This window comes from Eucyclogobius newberryi, unplaced genomic scaffold (genome assembly GCF_026437365.1).
Source record: "Eucyclogobius newberryi isolate DKJ021-1_F unplaced genomic scaffold, fEucNew1.0.hap1 SCAF_15, whole genome shotgun sequence".
Taxonomy (NCBI): domain Eukaryota; kingdom Metazoa; phylum Chordata; class Actinopteri; order Gobiiformes; family Gobiidae; genus Eucyclogobius; species Eucyclogobius newberryi.
The window spans coordinates 21,319,632-21,337,551 of record NW_027315779.1 but is presented as its reverse complement, the minus strand read 5'-3'; the positions used below and the strand labels follow the sequence as shown (position 1 = coordinate 21,337,551).

The window sequence follows — 17,920 nt, the reverse complement described above, 5'->3', positions numbered from 1 at the left end:
CTCTCTGAGGCTTTGGTATTGCTCTAGTTTCCCGTCTTCCCTATTCCGGATGTTACCATCCCATGGTACTGCAATGTCCACCACCACGGCTTTCCTCTGACTCTTGACACACACAAACACACACATACACACACACACATACACACACACACACACACACATGTGTGTGTGTGTATGTGTGTGTGTGTGCACACAAACACAAATTTCTTAAGCATCTGCATATAGATGTATTTAAAAACTGTGAATATTAATAAATACTCAAACAAGAACTTTCCCTTTAAATTAGCCTCACGTCAACTCTTCGTTAGACCCGCCTCCACATACTTACAGCCAATCAGAGCGCTGCGACGTGACGAGCGATCTGTGCGATGACCTCATCCTTGGTGTGGGATGACGTCAAAAACAAGATGGATGGAATCACGAGCAGCGCAGAGAGAGCCACACAACACTGAATAAAGTCGCAGCGTGGAGAGGAAAGACTTAATTAACGACGGCCTGGGTAAGTGGACACGTCTCCCCTGAACTTCGTGCTCACCAGGGAAGGCTGAGCACACTCAGAGAAGTGCTGTGAGGAGATCAGGCTTTTCCTTTGCCTCACTGACGTAACTCGAAAGGGGGATTGTGCTGCTAGAAAATGCTCACCAGCTACAACCTGTTTGGAAGGCAGATCATGTCCGGTTAAACGTTTTGCGCGAATAAAAAGAGTACAATATCAAAAAAGTAGCGGATTTTATGAAGCTACTCCCCCTCACTTGCTTCTCCAACTACTTTCTGTCTGCGTGTCCGCGCCGAACGTGTTTTCATCCACAGAATACGACGCCGTGGAGTCCATTGAAACGTTTCGGGGCGGCACACAACTTTTCTTTCTATAATTTGCGGTGATGTTTGGCACATTGCGGGGCCTATATTTATGAAGTTGTCTGCAAAATGTTGCTTCGTCTCATGTCTTCAGGATGTTCACGCGCCGCTTAGAAAACTCTTCTTCTTACTTCCTTATGCAAAACACAAATGACTAAACTGTCGACTCTTGGCATAATTGTACATTTGCTCTTCGTGTTTGTGAGTTATAAATGTTTGTAACCGTGGACGGCTTTCAAAATAAATGTTCCCATAGAAACGGGTCAATCTGGTCATGCGGTTTACTTGTTGCCTTATTATTCAGTGTAGCGGTCATACATCAATATAGCTCGACTTTTATGCACATACAACATAGACGTTTTGTGTACAATAAAGTAGTACGCTACAAAACTAGAACCGACATTTGTACTTCTTTGAGTTCTCCTTTAGGAGGCAACAGGGATGAAATTACCATGATGTAATCAGCATGATAACTACAACCAAATCAAAAAAAATGATTGACAAATGTTAGCAATGTTTTCTTTTACAGTTTGATTGATTTTGTTTTGTAAAATACTTTAACAATATGTCTTTGCTTTCATTGTATTGAAATCATTTCCTTTTCTGTCTTTCAGCCATGGAGAGCCTCATGCATTACAGTAATCCCTCCCATGCCCTCTCAGTGTTAGGAGTGCTGAATGAGCAGCGTCTGACGGGGCAAATGTGCGATGTGAGCCTCATGGTTGCCGATCAGAAGTATAATGCCCATAAAAATGTCCTGGCAGCCAGCAGTGAATATTTCCAATCTGTATTCACTCGGATGGATACAGAGCCACCCAAGGTTGTAAATCTAGACTTCTGTGAGCCGGATGCTTTTGAGATTGTCCTGAACTACATATACTCATCATCCTTATTTGTTGACAAAAGTAGCCTAGCAGCAATTCAAGAACTCGGCTACAGCCTAGGAATACCCTTTCTCACCAACATTGCATCAGCAAGGCCACATGCCTCCTACTGTGTGTCAAGAAAAAGGTTCTCTTTCTCGGAGGGTGATGAGAATGATGTCCAGGCAAGAAGTGTAATCGTGCGAAGGGTTAAGACGGACCCAGCCCACCCCTCCGATTCAAATTATTCAAACAAGCTATCTAAAATGGCCCCATCTTCATTCTCTGCCAGAGAGACCCCACCGCCCTCCATGCAAAACTCATTCAAATCAATAAGAACTTCTGAATCCATGAAATCTTCACAGCTGACTGACACCTCTGAACAGAAATCCATCCATCCCTACTCCTCGATATTAAAAGGGAATTCATCACATATTATATCAGTTCGACCGCAATTAACTTCATCCGTGTCTTTTAGTGATGCTGAAGTGCAGCACATCAGACTGCAGTCGGACCAAGACACAAGAGATGACATTGGAGAACATGATTCCCATTATCCCACTAAAGTGCCCCTTCAGGGTACTGTGCAAGAGCCAAGCCAAACCATTGATCGAAGCGGGCCACTCATAAAAAGTCTTCTCCGAAGATCTTTATCAATGGACAGTCCTGTTCCAGTCTTCTCACCAACTCTGGAGTTAAGGGATCTGCAAAACCGTGGACAGTCTGTGGTTAAAATAGAATCAAGGGCATCTGGACCAGAAACTCCCGTCCACAATGGTGGATCCAAAAGAACATCCTCTTTGGTTCACAGGTCAATGTGCCCTGGCAGGTTTGACACTCACACTCAGGTAGAAAGAGAGATAAGTGTGAAAGCTGAACCAAGCAGTCCACTTGCTGACCCCATGGAAATCGTTCGAATCACAGTGGGAGAAGCTTTGCCTGTTAGTCTGAAAGACTTTCAAACAAATTTTGAGCAAAGCACAAGGACAGACATGGATCTTTCTGTAAAAAGAAAGGAAAGGCCAGATAATAGACGGTATCCATTTAAAAAGAGTAAATTATTCAAGGAACATGGTCTTCGTTCAGATCAGAATATATCAGAAACAATACCTCAGTCTGCTTGTGCTGAATTAGATGAAAACAGTGATGAGCCTCGTCCGGGTAAAACATTTAAATGCTGGAACTGCTTGAAGGTCTTCAGGTCAAGTGCAGGTCTACATCGCCATGTAAACATGTACCATAATCCAGAGAAGCCGTATGTTTGTGAAATCTGTCGCAAGCGCTTCCATACCAACTTCAAAGTGTGGACACACTGCCAAACTCAGCATGGTGTAATGCAAAATCCAGCATCCTCTAGCTCTTCTGTATTAGATGAGAAGTTCCAAAAAAAGCTAATTGATATTGTACGTGAGCGAGAAATCAAGAAGGCTTTGCTTTGGAAGTTAAAGAGAAACAAGCAAGGTTTACAGTCCTCTGTACTTGGCAAGAAAAAATCAAGGACCAACTTCATTTGTCCGTACTGTGGCAAAGTATATGTGTTTCAATCTCAGTACAGACAGCACATAAAGAGTCACCTTTTCAGCCACCAACGAGCTGAAAGGACTGAGCAGGATACTAGAGATGACATGCATCAAGGAGAAGAACTTTCCCAGGAGAATAATGCTGACAATGCTGTTTACTTCTGTAGACTTTGTAATGTAAAGTTATCTTCTCTCTTTGAACAAGGTGACCATGAAAGGGGATGTCGACATGCAACAGTGTGTCCCTACTGTGGCCTCAGATTCTCAAGTCCTGAGGTCAAAAAAGACCATGAGGCACATTGCAAATACAAGAAATTAACATGCCTGGAATGCATGCGAACTTTCAAATCCTCCTTTAGCATATGGCGTCACCAGGTAGAAGTGCACAACCACAATATGATGAGTGCTAAAGACCAGCTTCAGCTAACACATCAGGAGAACGATCAAGAAGGGATCAATGAAGAAATGTTTGGAGAGGAGCAGTACAGTGCGGTTTCCCTGCACACTGACAGCGCCAGCGAAGACATTCATTACAGTAACTCAGCTGGTCAACCCATTTACGATTCTGAAGACTCTTTGTCCTATGTGCCTGAAGACCTGAGCATGAGCCATCATTGCAAGCTGGTGGTAAAGGAAGAGCCAATAGAAGAGGATATCACTGAGGAGGAAATCACAGATACTAGCAAAGTTGGACCAGAGGAGCCGGGTGTGTGGCCTTGTGAGAAATGTGGAAACTTGTTCAGTTCTCGCAAAGACCTGGAACGGCACCAGGAGCTGCTGTGCCACATAAAACCATTCATCTGTCACATCTGCAACAAGGCCTTTAGGACCAACTTCCGCCTTTGGAGCCACTTCCAGTCTCACATGTCCGCTAGTGAACCAGGAGCCAAAGAGATAGAAAGACAGCCTTCACCTTTGTCCCCCTCCCCTCCGCTGACCCCTCAGAACTCAGAGCGTCCCCCCACTCAGGCCTCTGTGGTTAAGTCCACACAACCAGTGCCTGTTGCAGCATCAGTGAGCGAGGACTCTGACAGCCCAGAACCCAGTGGTTCAGTAAGTAAGAGCAGGAAAACAGAGTTTGAGCTGCCGCCTACCAGCCCCAGCCCCATATCCAGGGCTAACAGCCTGGAGAATCCAGCTGGTCCTCAGGAACCAGACACACTCTTCTACCATGCACCCTCTCTCTCTGCCTTGACATTCAAGAGGCAGTTCATGTGTAAACTCTGCCACAGGACCTTCAAGACCGCCTTTAGTCTGTGGAGCCATGAGCAGAGTCATAGCCACATGTAAAAATGTCTGAAATATACAGAAAACACCTCAGCCTAGAAAAGCAAGATTCTGAATGTATCATTTGCCTCTAATGTTTTTATAGATGTAAAGGTGAATGTGCAATCAAGTGCTAGATTATTACATTATCATCATTTAGAGCTATACCTAATCACATTTCATTTTTACCTGGATTTATTAATATAGGTGTGTGTGACAAAAAGAGCAGTCTGGTACGTGCCAGTGAAGCAGTGCAATTTTTTGAATCAAAAGCTACAGTTACGCCCTTGTTTATTCCCATGGTGTGTGGAAAGTGCTTTATTAATCTTATGCTGTAGCTGAAGTTCTTATTAGTGAAGTGCTTGTTGTAACAGAGTAATATCTATAGGTGTTACTTACTTATTTACAACTTTGTGGCCTAAATAATGTATACAATATGCATTCATGTTGTTGAAAAATTAAAGTGTAGAGTTAAATATGTAATTGGCTTGGCTGGTAAAGTGAAAACGTTTTGGGTGTCCTGGAAATAGCGCACCAGAGTGATCAGCTTTATAATTGTTTTTTGTACACAGACCATTACATTTTCTTCTCTAGTAATTTGGTTAAAGGCATACATTTGATATTCTCGTATACATGATTCTTAAAATCAAGCAGAACAGAATGTGAGTGTCTATCTTTTGATTACCTTTTATGACACACATAAAACAACATATTTAAAGATGTTACCTTTTTTAAAAACATTTATTTTATAGTGCACACCATGCTATAGGTTGCATTCAGGTTCAACACTTTTATCTTCACAATTTAATTTCCAGGTTTTGGCTCACAGTTTTTAAGAGAGATATCCAAAAAGAAAATCCACAAATATTTAACCTTATTTATTTGGGGTTGGTTTGCTATATTAATTGTATGGCTTGAAATCTTTTTAACTGACAGCAATCCCATATTTAGGGTTTGCTGGTAACCGTGTCAGTAATTGTGAATAAGTCCGATAATTAAAGAGATATTAACCATAAACCAGGTCAAGTGAATCTACAGCAAATTCTACCATAATATATTGACCTGTCTCCACATCAATATTTTTATTTTGAACTCTAGGGATTTGAAAAAGTTGTGACGAGAACGTAACCTATTACTTTTTTTAATTAATGAGACAGATGTTTGCTTGATTTCAGCGGTATCAAATTCACCATCAGAAATTTGTGTTTAATAATTTATTTGAAATAAATACCAAATGTTACTTCAGGTTATAGGTTAATTTAGCACAGAAAATGTTGAGCATCCCAGTTTAGTGTAATGTAAATAGTTATTCATCAGTAGATCTTTGCAGTTAACCATAATCATTTTGTGAGCTTTACAATACTTAGATTGCCTTATGCAACTTCAAAATCTTTCTTCACTTTTGTTTCTCGTAAGCACAATGGCCAATAGTGTTTAACTCAGGCTTTAACAGGGGAAAAAAGTTGAGGAAGGGTTTACGTGATTGAATTTACTTATTGATTATTGAGATTTTATTATTAAAGATTGTGGTTTGAATGTGTTAACTGTATTATTATACGCCTAACTGTATAATTATGCTTTGGCTCAAGTTGATGTTATATACAGTGGTTTCTTTCTATATGATCGTTGCTGTTGTTTTGAACAATTTGAAGAGAAACTGTTTGGATGATTTTATTTGTGGGGAAAAAAGCTTCTTTCACATGAACAATTAGTTTTGTGAATATAGAATTGTTTGTATTCAATTTTTTTTCTACAAGGTTTATAAGTAAAATTATAATGTTTTGAAGTATTGTGCTTTTATTCAATAATACTAATTTATATTAACACTGGTTCATCATAACTGTCTTTTTTTGGACTTGCATTTACTTTATGTTCAGGGTTTTTTCTACGGCTCTGTGCTGTCTAATAAAGATAATATCCTGTGATATTGATGAAACCCACTTTTAAGCTTGTTTCTATTATGTCTGAATGGAAAGTTTTTGGAAGTGTGAATTTTCAACTGGAAATCCTGCCTACTCAAAGTGTCAGGTCACAGGCTTCATAGAGGAAGTTTTCTCAGATGAGGAAACCGTTAAAACTGGAATGGAAGAATTGTTTTTCATGTTTCTCTTCATAACTTATGCTATGCAGTATGGTATGGATAACAAACATGCAAGAAGTTCAAGAGATATAATTATGTAATTTAATTATTTCAAACTGATTATTCTAGATAGTCATTATGAACACAATTTTTTTGTTGCAGAAAAAAACATATTCTAATTAATAAGACAAAGTTTCAGCTATAATAGCATAACATAACAGTTCAACAAAGACAAAATTCAGAAAATACATCAAATCTAGTTTGATAAATACAACAAATAATCAGGAATATTAACTAGGCTCTCAGATAGATTTACACAAATGTCAGATTTCACCATCAGATCCCCAGGTTTATCCAGTATTTACATATGGATGTGGCCCTAGGGTTCTCACAAGGCCAACGTGTCCTTGATCAGCCTTCTCACAGTGGTGCTCACAGACGTCCCCAGAGAATCTGTGATCTGGTAGGTGATTTTATAAAGATATGGCTGAACATCTTTTAGACTGGTATCAAACACGTTGTCGACCTCAGACTGAGTAGGCATCTTTGGCAGATATTCATGTCGGTTTATGACTTCAACGACATTAATAACCTTCTCACCCAGCTTCTCACCAACTTTCTCTCGACAGATCTGTCTCTCTTGCTCATTGGCCAAGTTGACTACATTGACCTTGATGCTCCACACCTCCCATGGGATGCACTCATCTGAAAAGGGCCACCGAGACTTCTTCTTCTGATAAAACTCTAAAGAGATCTGCCCCATGCCATCAGAGCCAGAAACACCCAGAGCATCCTGTGAAAAACATGACAGGGTTTCATTATGGCGACATGCTGACGACAAACAAGTGTAATCACCACTTACCTTAAACTCTGACACTGCTTTCCTTATCACTCTGTCTAGCTCCTCTGATGAGACTCTCACAAATGTGAAGTCAATAAAGTCGCTGTCTATGTCCTGTGTGCCCACAGTGCCAATGGAGTAGGTGCCCTCCTTTTTGTAATGGAATTTGCCCGTGCTGCGGTGCAGTAAAATGGTGTGAAGCAGAGCCAACATTGCCTCTTCTACTTGTCTCGCCTCGACTGTGACCTCGAGGACTTCTGAGCGACAGTTCATGGCTGAAAATACGCATAAACTCTTTCCCAACGTAAAGATATACAAGTTAAACGAATGGCTACTGCTGTTGTAGCTGACGAGTGCTACACGCTTGTTTACCTCTCTTTGTGGGCGTGGTCTATTTAAAGACAAAAGTATATTGAAATAAAACAATATTACTGTATATTGTTGTGAATAATCTGGCTCCGCTATAAACCTAACGAGAAATCACTTCAAAGCAGAGCAGCTTATGGAGCTAAATGCTGCTAAAACATCGCAATCGAATAGAACAAGAAGGAAACGCGATGACGACAGGTCACACTACGGCATGGGACATAGGTCAAACTTCACTAAAGCGCAAGCGAACCTATCATTATTTTCTCAACGTAAAATGGAACGTTGAATATTGACGTCTAAATGTGTGACGCATTTTAGGATTACGACACACATTTGCCTTTTTTGTTCGTCATTAACCACAAATGTATGATATTTACATACAAACTGGGTTAGGTACTCTCGCACTGCATTGTGGGACTTACAGTGCCACATATCCTCCTACAAACTGCAACTTTGTACAGTCAGGCTTCTGCAAAGCAAGTGTGGTGGCGAGCGCTGCTGCATTTGTTCAGAATGATCTTGTGGGACTCTTGCTCGGAGTTTGGTTATCGACACATGGAGGCAGTTTGGAAATAATAGGATTTTTATTACTTCGGTGATTTCGTAGATAAGGACGAAACGCAGTTTATACGAGTCGTTAGTTGTGTATAGATTAGCCAAGGAAGCTAACACCCATTCAGTAGTGTGAGGTGAATACTTAAATAAGTTTTGTCTTTTTTTGTCTATAACACAGATGTTTGTGATCTTCTATGCTTCACTCGTTTGGGTTTTCAAACCACTTTCACCAAATAAGAGTGTAACATGACTCTTAAGCGTTATTATGGATCTCCAGGGCTGCTGCACCTCTGCCTGCGATGATGGACTTTTGCTTGCCTTGTTTGGCTGAACAAATACTATGCTCTTCTTGAAGTAATTTGCACAAGGAGGGTGTTTCGCGTTTCATTTCCCGAAGAATGTCCGAATTGGAAAGTTCAGGCTCATACTTTGGCTTGGAGGATCCGCTGTGGCTATGCATGGTCACACTCTTCATTGCGTCCCTCATCACGCTGTTACTGTATTTTGTACAGTATTACAAGTTAGGGGATGCCAAGAGAAAGTCGACTGCTTTAAAGGACAATGCGGAGAGAAGAAGGGAAGAGGCAGAGGCGCTGTTGGGATGGGCGCTGTCACTAAAAAGCTGGACAAATGTGTGGAGAGCGACTTGGTGCAGAGCTTTGAATGGAGACTCGAGGAAGTGCAGGGTAAGTCCGATGACCATTCAGCCTCCTTTTCACACTGGCAGCTGGTGACTTCAATAAACTGTCATAAGATATACTCAAAAGTCAAACAGAATGACCCATATAAGATTCAACAAACGCCTTATCTTTCATTAAAAAAAAAGTAAATTCATCATCCACCACACCTACTGTCTGCTTATGTGTGCATATAGGATTTCACTTTGTTTCACTTTAATCCATTGGCTTCAAGTTGCCTTTACTCACCTTAACCCTTTAACAAACCACGCACTATCATTAATGTGTGTATGTTGCTATGCTTCAGTGTCATTTTTGTTGTTGTTTCAGAGTCCAGTTGTGGTCACTTTTGAAGAAGATGCTCTTGAGGCCTCTGAGCTTGTGGTCAGTCAAGTGACTAATTATCAGAAGTCCCCCAGTCATAAGGTACATGTTTTGCACTTTGTTTTACCCTTTATGTTCCACTAGTTAAAGGGCAAACAGGTTTTAGTTGTTTGTTGTGTTAGCAGCCAGGGCTTTTTACAGTTATGAACGGTAGCTCAGCCTGTTCTTTGTTTCATGTTGTTCTTGTTTGATTACAATATGGACCAAAATGGCAGGTGCAGTGTGGCTGACTGCAGGGTGCAATAGGCTTATTTTCACTCGCAGGCTGTGTGTGTTCATTATAAGAAGCTTACCTGGCTGTCAGTCTCCATTCCAAGGAGCAGTGAGAGCTGAGGGCTTCTATATGTGCAGATGTGGAGCTACAGTGTTGAAAAGTAACTAAACATATACTGAAAATATGTATTCAGAATGAAAATAGAGTACTCCGGTACAGTTACGTTTAATTTTGTGCGTTTTACATTACAGTTACTTAAAAATCAAAAGAATAGATTGCAGTATTTGATCGTGGCTTTAACAGCATTAGTAAGAAAAAAAAGAAAACATTGCTCTTGTGCGTATGTGCATGTATCCTGTGTGTGTTTAATGTCATGTCAAGTTATATACAACTCCAATGTAAAGTATTTTAAGTATTCAGAATACAGTTCTGGACCGTGTAAATGAACATGTTCGAAATATATTTTTACACTAGTATTCTGTGATTAGATACATTTATGATCAAGTATTTTACCCAGCACTGCCAATCTAATCACTCTAGACTCTTGTAACTAAGATCCTGCCTCCACTGACCATCAAACCTGCACAGTCTTGGTCAGCTTTATATTTTGCTGTTGGAGCAGAAACGTAGAGTACATTCAAAATGGAAGAATTTGCCAAAGATTGATTTCCTTTTAATGCACCATCCTGCATACTGTAGTGCCTTTTTATGTTTTATTCTTTTGTCTTATTTGAAAGGCTGGTGTGATTCATGTGCTGCCGGAGTTCTATTCAAATACTTTCTACTTGATTTACATGTGTTCTTAAAGCAACATCACTCTTCTCCTCTTCCGACAGGCTGCTTGCTGCAGGATGGTCGCGCAAAAGCTTCAGTTCTGTCTCAGCGCAGCATCAACAAACTCTGCTGCATCGCTTCCTAACAAATACACAGTGTGCATAGAGCCACTGGAGATGCAGGTAAATGTCCTCAAAGAAATGCCTCAGCTTTCCAGGTCACGGTGTAGTTTCACCTGCAGTTTATTTTAATGGCCGTTTTTATTGTACCCCGGGCGCTGGCCAACATTACCTCATTCCTGGCAGAAGCACTATATCAAAGCTTTGGGGTTTCTTCTCTCTGTGTACAGATGGAAATGTAAAATCAGTGGCTCGTTTTCAGAAGTCTAACCTTGTAATTGAGACTAAGAGACTCCAGTAATGCAACAGCTAGACAATAACTGCAGATTCATTGCAATCAATCATATTTTTCAAGAATTGATCGAACACTCCTCTCTTCTCGTATTACCTTGAAATGGTGAACAGCTATTAACAAGCACTAAGCCAGGAGTGGATTGGAGGCCCTGTTGTAATTGATAGTATTAGCTGTGTCAGTTAAGCCAATTGTATTACCGCTATTTTTAGACAATAAGTACTTGTCCAGGCATCCAAGCTTATTGCCATAAATACAATCAAAGTTATGGGTCAAAGGTAGGTTTAAAGTGGAAGTGGCTGTTTTTGTTGGAAATCTCTTATTGTTACAGGCACATAATAGAGGTCTTGTTTTGGCTTTTCAGGCCGGCTTTGTTTGGTTCAGTCTGGAAAAAATCAGAATGTTCTTTCAAATGTCTCCATCTATTCATTTAAAATGACATCTAGAACACTGCAGACACTTTCCGTACACAATACGTATTTCAGAGTGTACAGTATATCCCATGAACATATCATTCTATATATTCTCTGATGTCAGTTATGGGGGATGTGATTGAATACATTGCCTATTGTACGGTATGTAGAATGTACTGTGTAAATAGACTAGAGGAATCATTTGACTGCTCTGTACTCATAGACTAAGCAGGAGCATAATAAAGTGTTCACCTTGTGACACAGTTTGTTTGTTTTCCAATAAAAAGGGAAATCTTGCAAGCATTAAAGACGTGTTGGATAACAATTTGTTATCCATTTGTTGTCAGCTGACCCAACCCGATCCTTAATAATTATTTGCAATATTGGTGACTATTACAACTAAGTATAATGACTATGTGACCAATGTGGATATATTGCTTATGGGATCATTCTAAATACTTTTCTTCCTAACATTACCTGCCTTGGCCCTGTTGTTGAATCATGCTTTTCCTGGAAGATGAATTCATAGTGATAAAACCATTGTGTGGAATCTAGACATGCTGTGGCAAGATGGCCCAGTTTGTTATTTGGCAAGCCTTCTACACAATTTGATTATTTTAATATTCATTTTGAAAGTACACTAGAATTGTGTCTCATTTAGTTCTCTGTCAATGTTGTAATTTATATAAACATTGCTCCGCTGCACTTCAAGAGGCTAACCTCATATAATATTTATTCTCTGAAACCCATATACACAAGAAAATGTCTTCTTTTTTAAAAATATTATCACTCTTTCCAGAAATGCAAATCCAAAATAACTTTTTTTTTATGTGTTTAGCTTGATCTTCTAATGAAAGAGGCTGAAGGTGAGATCCAAGTTACCTGGGGCATTTCTCAGTTGGAATGTGATGATCTGCAGCTGACATTAGACTCTAATCGGGTAATAATAATTTATCCTGCCTTTTGACACATCCATGTATTTTCCATTGCGTTCATAAAGTACCTCTATTCACAGGACTCTCCCGGTCCTTGCAGTCAAACCATCGTGAAGGAGCAGTTGTATCAGTTGTTATGTAGGACGCGTCCCTCTGTTTCTCTGAGCTGCCGGTCCACTCAGTCCTCAGAGGTTAAGGTGTGGATTTTTTGTGTGTTTGTTTTGCCTTGATCTGCCACAAAATATGAAAACATTTGCTCTTACAAGTTAGGACAGTCAGTTTCCTACCCTGAGCCAGCAACATCCTTGTCACTTTTGACGCCTAAAGCGTTGACTCATTCAGGGCCAAACCCAGTGAGTCTTATTAAAACCAGACTATTCAGAAATTAGATCTAGTAAGAAAGTTTTACATACTTAGATCACCATGTTGATCTAGAACCACTTTCTGTTCATACTGCATATCAGATTTTCTGCTGAGGCACAATGTCTTTATAGTTGCTTTTCACTGTTGCAAGTGTCGGAATTTTATTAATTGTGTTTTTATTTTGGAAAAATGGCTACACAGCATATTTGAGTTCATATTCATATTTCCAAAGCAGCCTTATAACCTCTGGTCTTGTGTGAAAAAAATAATATTTATATATAACATGTTTTAAATTCCACTATTAGGATCTTCATAATAAAGTGGCATCTCCTCCTAAACCTCCCCGTGCCCATGACTGGAAACTGCTGGTGAAAAATATTAATGCGGCTTTCAGTGAGGATGGAAATGCTGCAGGTAGGATATTGTTTGTTCCTTTTAATACACTTCAAACAATAAAAGGATCCTACGTGGTTTATAGAGTTGTTAAAGAAATCCATTCCATGGGTATTGGACAAATCATATAAATGGGGCAAAACTGGACCTTTCCTGAATAGTTTTGGAATGACCACAGTCAGAGCCGGATCTTACCTTCAGGCGGTCCTACAGTGCCACTCTGGCTTAACTATTCATTGCATGTATTGTACAAACATCTTCACCAATCAGAAAGTTACATTTTGACTGAATAGTAAATCGGCCCCTTTGTCAATCTTAACATCAGAAAGACTGATAAAATGATCGGGACTCGGGAGGCGGGGCCCTACACAACTTGCATAGAAAGGTCCGGCTCTGACCACAGTGTTGCATTGTATTGGAAAAAGAGTGTTGCTTCTTCATTGGTATCAAATTTGTATTCAGTGCCAAGCCTTTTCTAATATCAAAGTGAGGTTTGTAATTTTAGTGTTGTGACATTGTTGGGCAGAGCAAAGATGGTTGACATTGACTAAATGGCCCTTTGCCCTTGTTTCAGGCAGCATAAATCCTCTGTGTGTACTGCAGTTGGATGATCCTCCTCAGAAGTTCTGCACCTCAGTTCTGAAAAACACCACTAATGCCACCTGGGAACAGCCATTCATTTTGTAAGGTTTTTTTTGTAATCCACGACAATTGCAACATTTATTTTGATTGTTTTGTTTTGACAGTGAACTTAATGGACGATCAAAGGAGCTCAAAATTCAGTTGGTGAATGATGGGCAGCTTCAAGAGTGTAAGACACATAATTCAGTCTGCATTCAGACTTCCGGTGTACGATACACAGAATGAATGTTTGTGTAAATGTTTGGTTATTTTGAGACAGAGTAGAATTGAACACAGCCCTGTGTATGTCTGGTTTTGAGTAAAGGATCATAACTAATCTGATTATTTAAATTATCCATTGATCACAATTAATCAAAAACTAATGTTATAATCAAACGCTGTCTGGACTATACAAATATTCTAACGCAAATCATGTGCCTTTTGGGATTTTGAAATTTAAAAAAAAAATTATATACCCCCCATCATTAGTTATTCAAAAGGCATAATTTAATTTTTAACTTCTTGAATTTTGAATCAAAATAAATACGGTTTGAAAAACTGACCGGTTTGCTGCTTAAATCTCAAATAATAACTAATCCGTGCAGATTATGTATGACCTGACAACTGCACCAAATAATATATATATATATACAGACTGTATGTAAACAGTATACAGAGAATTTGTGACTTGACTTTCCAGAACAGCACATTTGGCCCTCGGCTCACATCCTCGAGCCTATCCATGTTCCTGCTTCTTACAGATCAACTTGTAGGACGTGGTTGATGTCTGGTATATTTAACTCATGGTGTATAGATAATCTCATTATTTTCTTGTCTTCAGTAGCTGTGCTGGGCCAGGTGTCTGTGCCTTTTGATCTTGTGAAAAAGCAGCCCAAAGGACAACAAACATTTGCACTCATGACCAAAGACGTAGTGACTGGATCACTAACTACTGAAGTAAGGCCATTCGTGTAATCGTTATTTACGAAAATACTTTTCCTGTAATAATATTTTTGTTATTGCCGTCTCCTAGTTTACTTACTTGGAGCCCAGTGAGGTGAGGTCCTGGCAGCCCCCGACCCCAGCCTCCACTAAGAGAGTAGAGATGGATCGTACAGTTATGCCTTGTGGCACAGTGGTCACCACGGTCACGGCAGTGAAAAGCAAGCCTGGACGGCAGCTGCCTGTGGGACTCAGTATAGGTAAATGTTGTCCCTTGAATGTAAAGTATAAACTATACTGTTGTAAAAAAAACTGAAGTCTAGTGGTTATTAAGCAACAGGTTTGGGTAATATTTATATATTTATTATCCTCCAGATACTTCCCAGAAGGTTTTAGCCAACAAGCCCAAGTTGTCAGAGCGACGTGTTTCAGAGCAGTCGTCAGTGATGGGAAACCCAGTGAGCAAGGCCCTGTCCTCCTCGGACACTGAGCTGCTGATGCTGAACGGCGCTGACCCGGTGGCTGAGGCTGCCATTCGACAGCTCCACCATTCTGCCAAACAGAAACTAAAGTCACCAGTAAAGAAGAGCACCATTATCATCTCTGGCATTGCAAAGGTATGACCAATCATGTTTACGTGAGGAAATGTGTAATAATGACAGTCTTGTTTGTTTTGTTACTTAAACCTTTCACCTCATCTAATTTCCAGACACCATTGTCTCAGGATGATGAGCTCGCTCTGATGGCAGGCTACGCTGCTGCCATGGACGCCTCCATGTCAGAGGGCAGCTCCAGTCAGGATGTGACCAATGCGATGGCATCAGGAGCCCTCAGTCCCCCAGAGGAGACAAATGCCCAGGAAGGTCCCAGTGGGATCGGCCGGCCTCCAGAAGACTGGGAGAGCAATGCAGGCGAAGAGCTGGATAATACCTCGCTGTCCTTGTGTGTGTCAGAGGCCAGCTGTAAAAAGAGCAGAGGTGAGGGCAGTGTATCTCTGATCCAGCCACTGAGTTCCGATGAACACTTTTATTCTATGTTGTAGGTTCTGTTCAGAATATGTTACACATATTGCTAGAGGCATCATTTTACAGATTCTGTGCTTGGCTCGTTTCATAGCCATCTGTTGCCTCTCAATGATGCCGTCTGTTTTCTGTTTTCTCCTACTATTTTTCTAACCTTTTTTGTTTTTGAACTGTTATCTGCCAACTTAGAGGAAAGCGGTGCTAAGCACTCATTATGTCCACATGAGTAAGTTTTTCATAAGTACTTGTAGTATCACTAATGCTTCCTGTAGATCTTGCTAGATGTAGAATGCATTACTATAGTTATGACATTATGAGAGCTGTAGAACCCCAGCAAACTGAAGTCATATTCACTCAAAGTACCAAAAATATCCACAATATTTCTTGCATGTTATGCTTGATATTATGATTATATACTTTTTTTTATATTCAGTGTGAATATCCAGTGAGTGGGTGTAGGTCCAAAAGCCATTATCCCTTATGATTAAGTGGAGAATCTTAGTACACTTAGTTTCACTATTATGTGTTAGCTGGTGATTAAACGGAACTCTTTTTTTTTTCCTTTTTTCTCCCCTCTTTAATACGACTAAACGTTTTAACTTAAATTGTCCAGCCAAAACTGAGAATTACCATCTAACACAATATATTTTCCATACTGCTTTTTTTCTTGGATTTGAGCTATTACCTTCCTTATCTAATTTGACAGTATTTTTTCCTCATTCCTATCAGGCAGCTTCCTTCAGAAAGGTGCGAGGCTCTTCTTTCGGCGCCGGCACCAGAGGAAGGAGCCGGGCATGAGCCAGTCCCACAACGACCTGGTGTACTTGGAGTCTCCCGCCTCAGTGGAGAGGGCCAGTCGAACAGCCACCCTCAGCCGCATGCTCAGCCGCAAGAGTAAACACAAGAGCAAAGCGAACGGCTCTACCTCCACAGGGGAACCACACGCGTGACCTCACACGCCCCCGCACGCCCTTCCAAAGAAGCTTCCAGTGGCTCATGTACATTTGAGCTTTCCTGCTCCATCAGCTGCCTGTACTGCATACCAGACATTTTGCTTTGGGAATGAGGAAATGGTGCAAAAGGAAAATATTCTCTTTGTTGCCATATGCTTTTGATAAGAGGCTTCATCCCTAGTGGACGAATTGCTCTTATTTTTTGGTAACAAAAGAGGATATTATTTTGCATGTTCCTTTTGATCAATCTTATGCAACCTTATGAAAATATACTTTGTGGCCTTGTTACTGAGAGAAAGAACTGTGGTGGGCCATGATTCCGGACTTCATTATTTTTTTTTTAGGACAAATATGACATTTCCTTGCTGGAAAGTGGAAACTGTAAATCCTTTACAGTGGACCAAAGAGAAGAGTGGTGTTGTGTATGATTTGCACACAGTTCTTTGGTTTTTTAGTGCATTGACAGCAGCTTCTCTTGTGGTAGGGCCTCTTTTGTTTCTCAGCAGTTCAGAAAGGGATATGTGTGCATGCCTAGTCAAAATTAAGTCCAGGACTTCTTGTTAACAACACTAATATTATCTGGACTTATGTGAGGATTTTATTTATTGGGTATTTTTTCATTCACAATCATGTAATCAGAATAACAACTGTGTGTCCATATGAACTGTATAGCAGGATTTGCCTTAAACAGATCGGCATGTTGTAGACAATTAACAGTTACAAGTGGTTGATAATCAAAGGATATCATTTTGAAAATAGTGCAAACACTGTTGCAAGCCTTCGTATAATGTTACCTGTGGTCTGCGGTGTTTTTGAATAATATGCAATGTCTTGTATTGCTCCTGAACACTACTGTTCTCAGCAGGGATGTTAATGTGTCAAAGGGAACCAACGGATCCTTTGTCCTGGGACTGTGATGTCACACTTGGCCATATTTAACTGCAATACGCACTAATGAAGCTTATGGTTGTATGTCCATGTCACTTCAACATTGATCCATCTAGACTTTTTTTACAGAGTATGTTTGAACATCAGAATAGGAAATGGTCTGTGTGAAGAGCAGCCAAATACTGAGGGGGCTTTTTTATCCAGCAGATGATTGTATTTCAGTTGTATAAGCAGCTTGTTTAAGATGTTTCTTTGCATCCACTTGACTACTGTTTGTAAAATAAGAGGAAAGCATTTTGTAATAGCAGTGGGGCAACAAACGCTGTGACAGAAAACAACAATGCCTTGTTATTCTTGTGAGAAAGTAGATTAAATAGTTTTCTTGTACCAGCTGTTGCTCATAGTTGTTACAACAGAAGACTGGTACAACTGGTCCAATAGTGGCACTGCATTGTCAGCTGTGTATGTCAATAATCAAGAAGCCTATGCACATAACATATCTTAACAGAGTGTTTACATGGAACTAGCTCAAATAAAGGAACATTTATTGGTGTTCAGGACAGCGTGCATGTGGTCAG

At 40.2% G+C, this 17,920-nt stretch overlaps 3 protein-coding genes across 4 annotated transcripts; 2 read left to right on the top strand and 1 right to left on the bottom strand.

Annotated features, from left to right (window-relative positions):
- The first annotated feature begins 338 nt into the window (after positions 1-338).
- Positions 339-6,447, top strand: zbtb21 (zinc finger and BTB domain containing 21). Its single transcript, XM_072446711.1, has 2 exons — positions 339-499; positions 1,473-6,447. Exon 2 carries the CDS (start codon positions 1,475-1,477, stop codon positions 4,529-4,531), a length of 3,057 nt encoding a protein of 1,018 aa, XP_072302812.1. The 5' UTR covers positions 339-499; positions 1,473-1,474; the 3' UTR covers positions 4,532-6,447.
- Positions 6,448-6,675: 228 nt separating this feature from the next.
- atg101 (autophagy related 101) lies at positions 6,676-8,017 on the bottom strand. Its single transcript, XM_072446712.1, has 2 exons — positions 7,450-8,017; positions 6,676-7,380 (listed from the first exon to the last, which is right to left on the bottom strand). Exons 1-2 carry the CDS (start codon positions 7,699-7,701, stop codon positions 6,976-6,978), a joined length of 657 nt encoding a protein of 218 aa, XP_072302813.1. The 5' UTR covers positions 7,702-8,017; the 3' UTR covers positions 6,676-6,975.
- Positions 8,018-8,233: 216 nt separating this feature from the next.
- Positions 8,234-17,837, top strand: c2cd2 (C2 calcium dependent domain containing 2). 2 transcript variants are annotated; one of them, XM_072446708.1, is made up of 14 exons: positions 8,234-8,486; positions 8,630-9,038; positions 9,360-9,455; positions 10,464-10,583; positions 12,064-12,165; positions 12,241-12,357; positions 12,829-12,937; positions 13,491-13,599; positions 13,663-13,727; positions 14,382-14,494; positions 14,571-14,739; positions 14,855-15,096; positions 15,189-15,456; positions 16,231-17,837. In XM_072446708.1, exons 2-14 carry the CDS (start codon positions 8,751-8,753, stop codon positions 16,449-16,451), a joined length of 2,019 nt encoding a protein of 672 aa, XP_072302809.1. In that variant the 5' UTR covers positions 8,234-8,486; positions 8,630-8,750; the 3' UTR covers positions 16,452-17,837. The 2 variants fall into 2 exon arrangements, with proteins under 2 accessions (XP_072302809.1, XP_072302810.1); XM_072446709.1 differs by lacking the exon at positions 8,234-8,486 and adding an exon at positions 15,691-15,727 and having other exon boundaries at positions 8,513-9,038.
- The last annotated feature ends 83 nt before the right edge of the window (positions 17,838-17,920 follow it).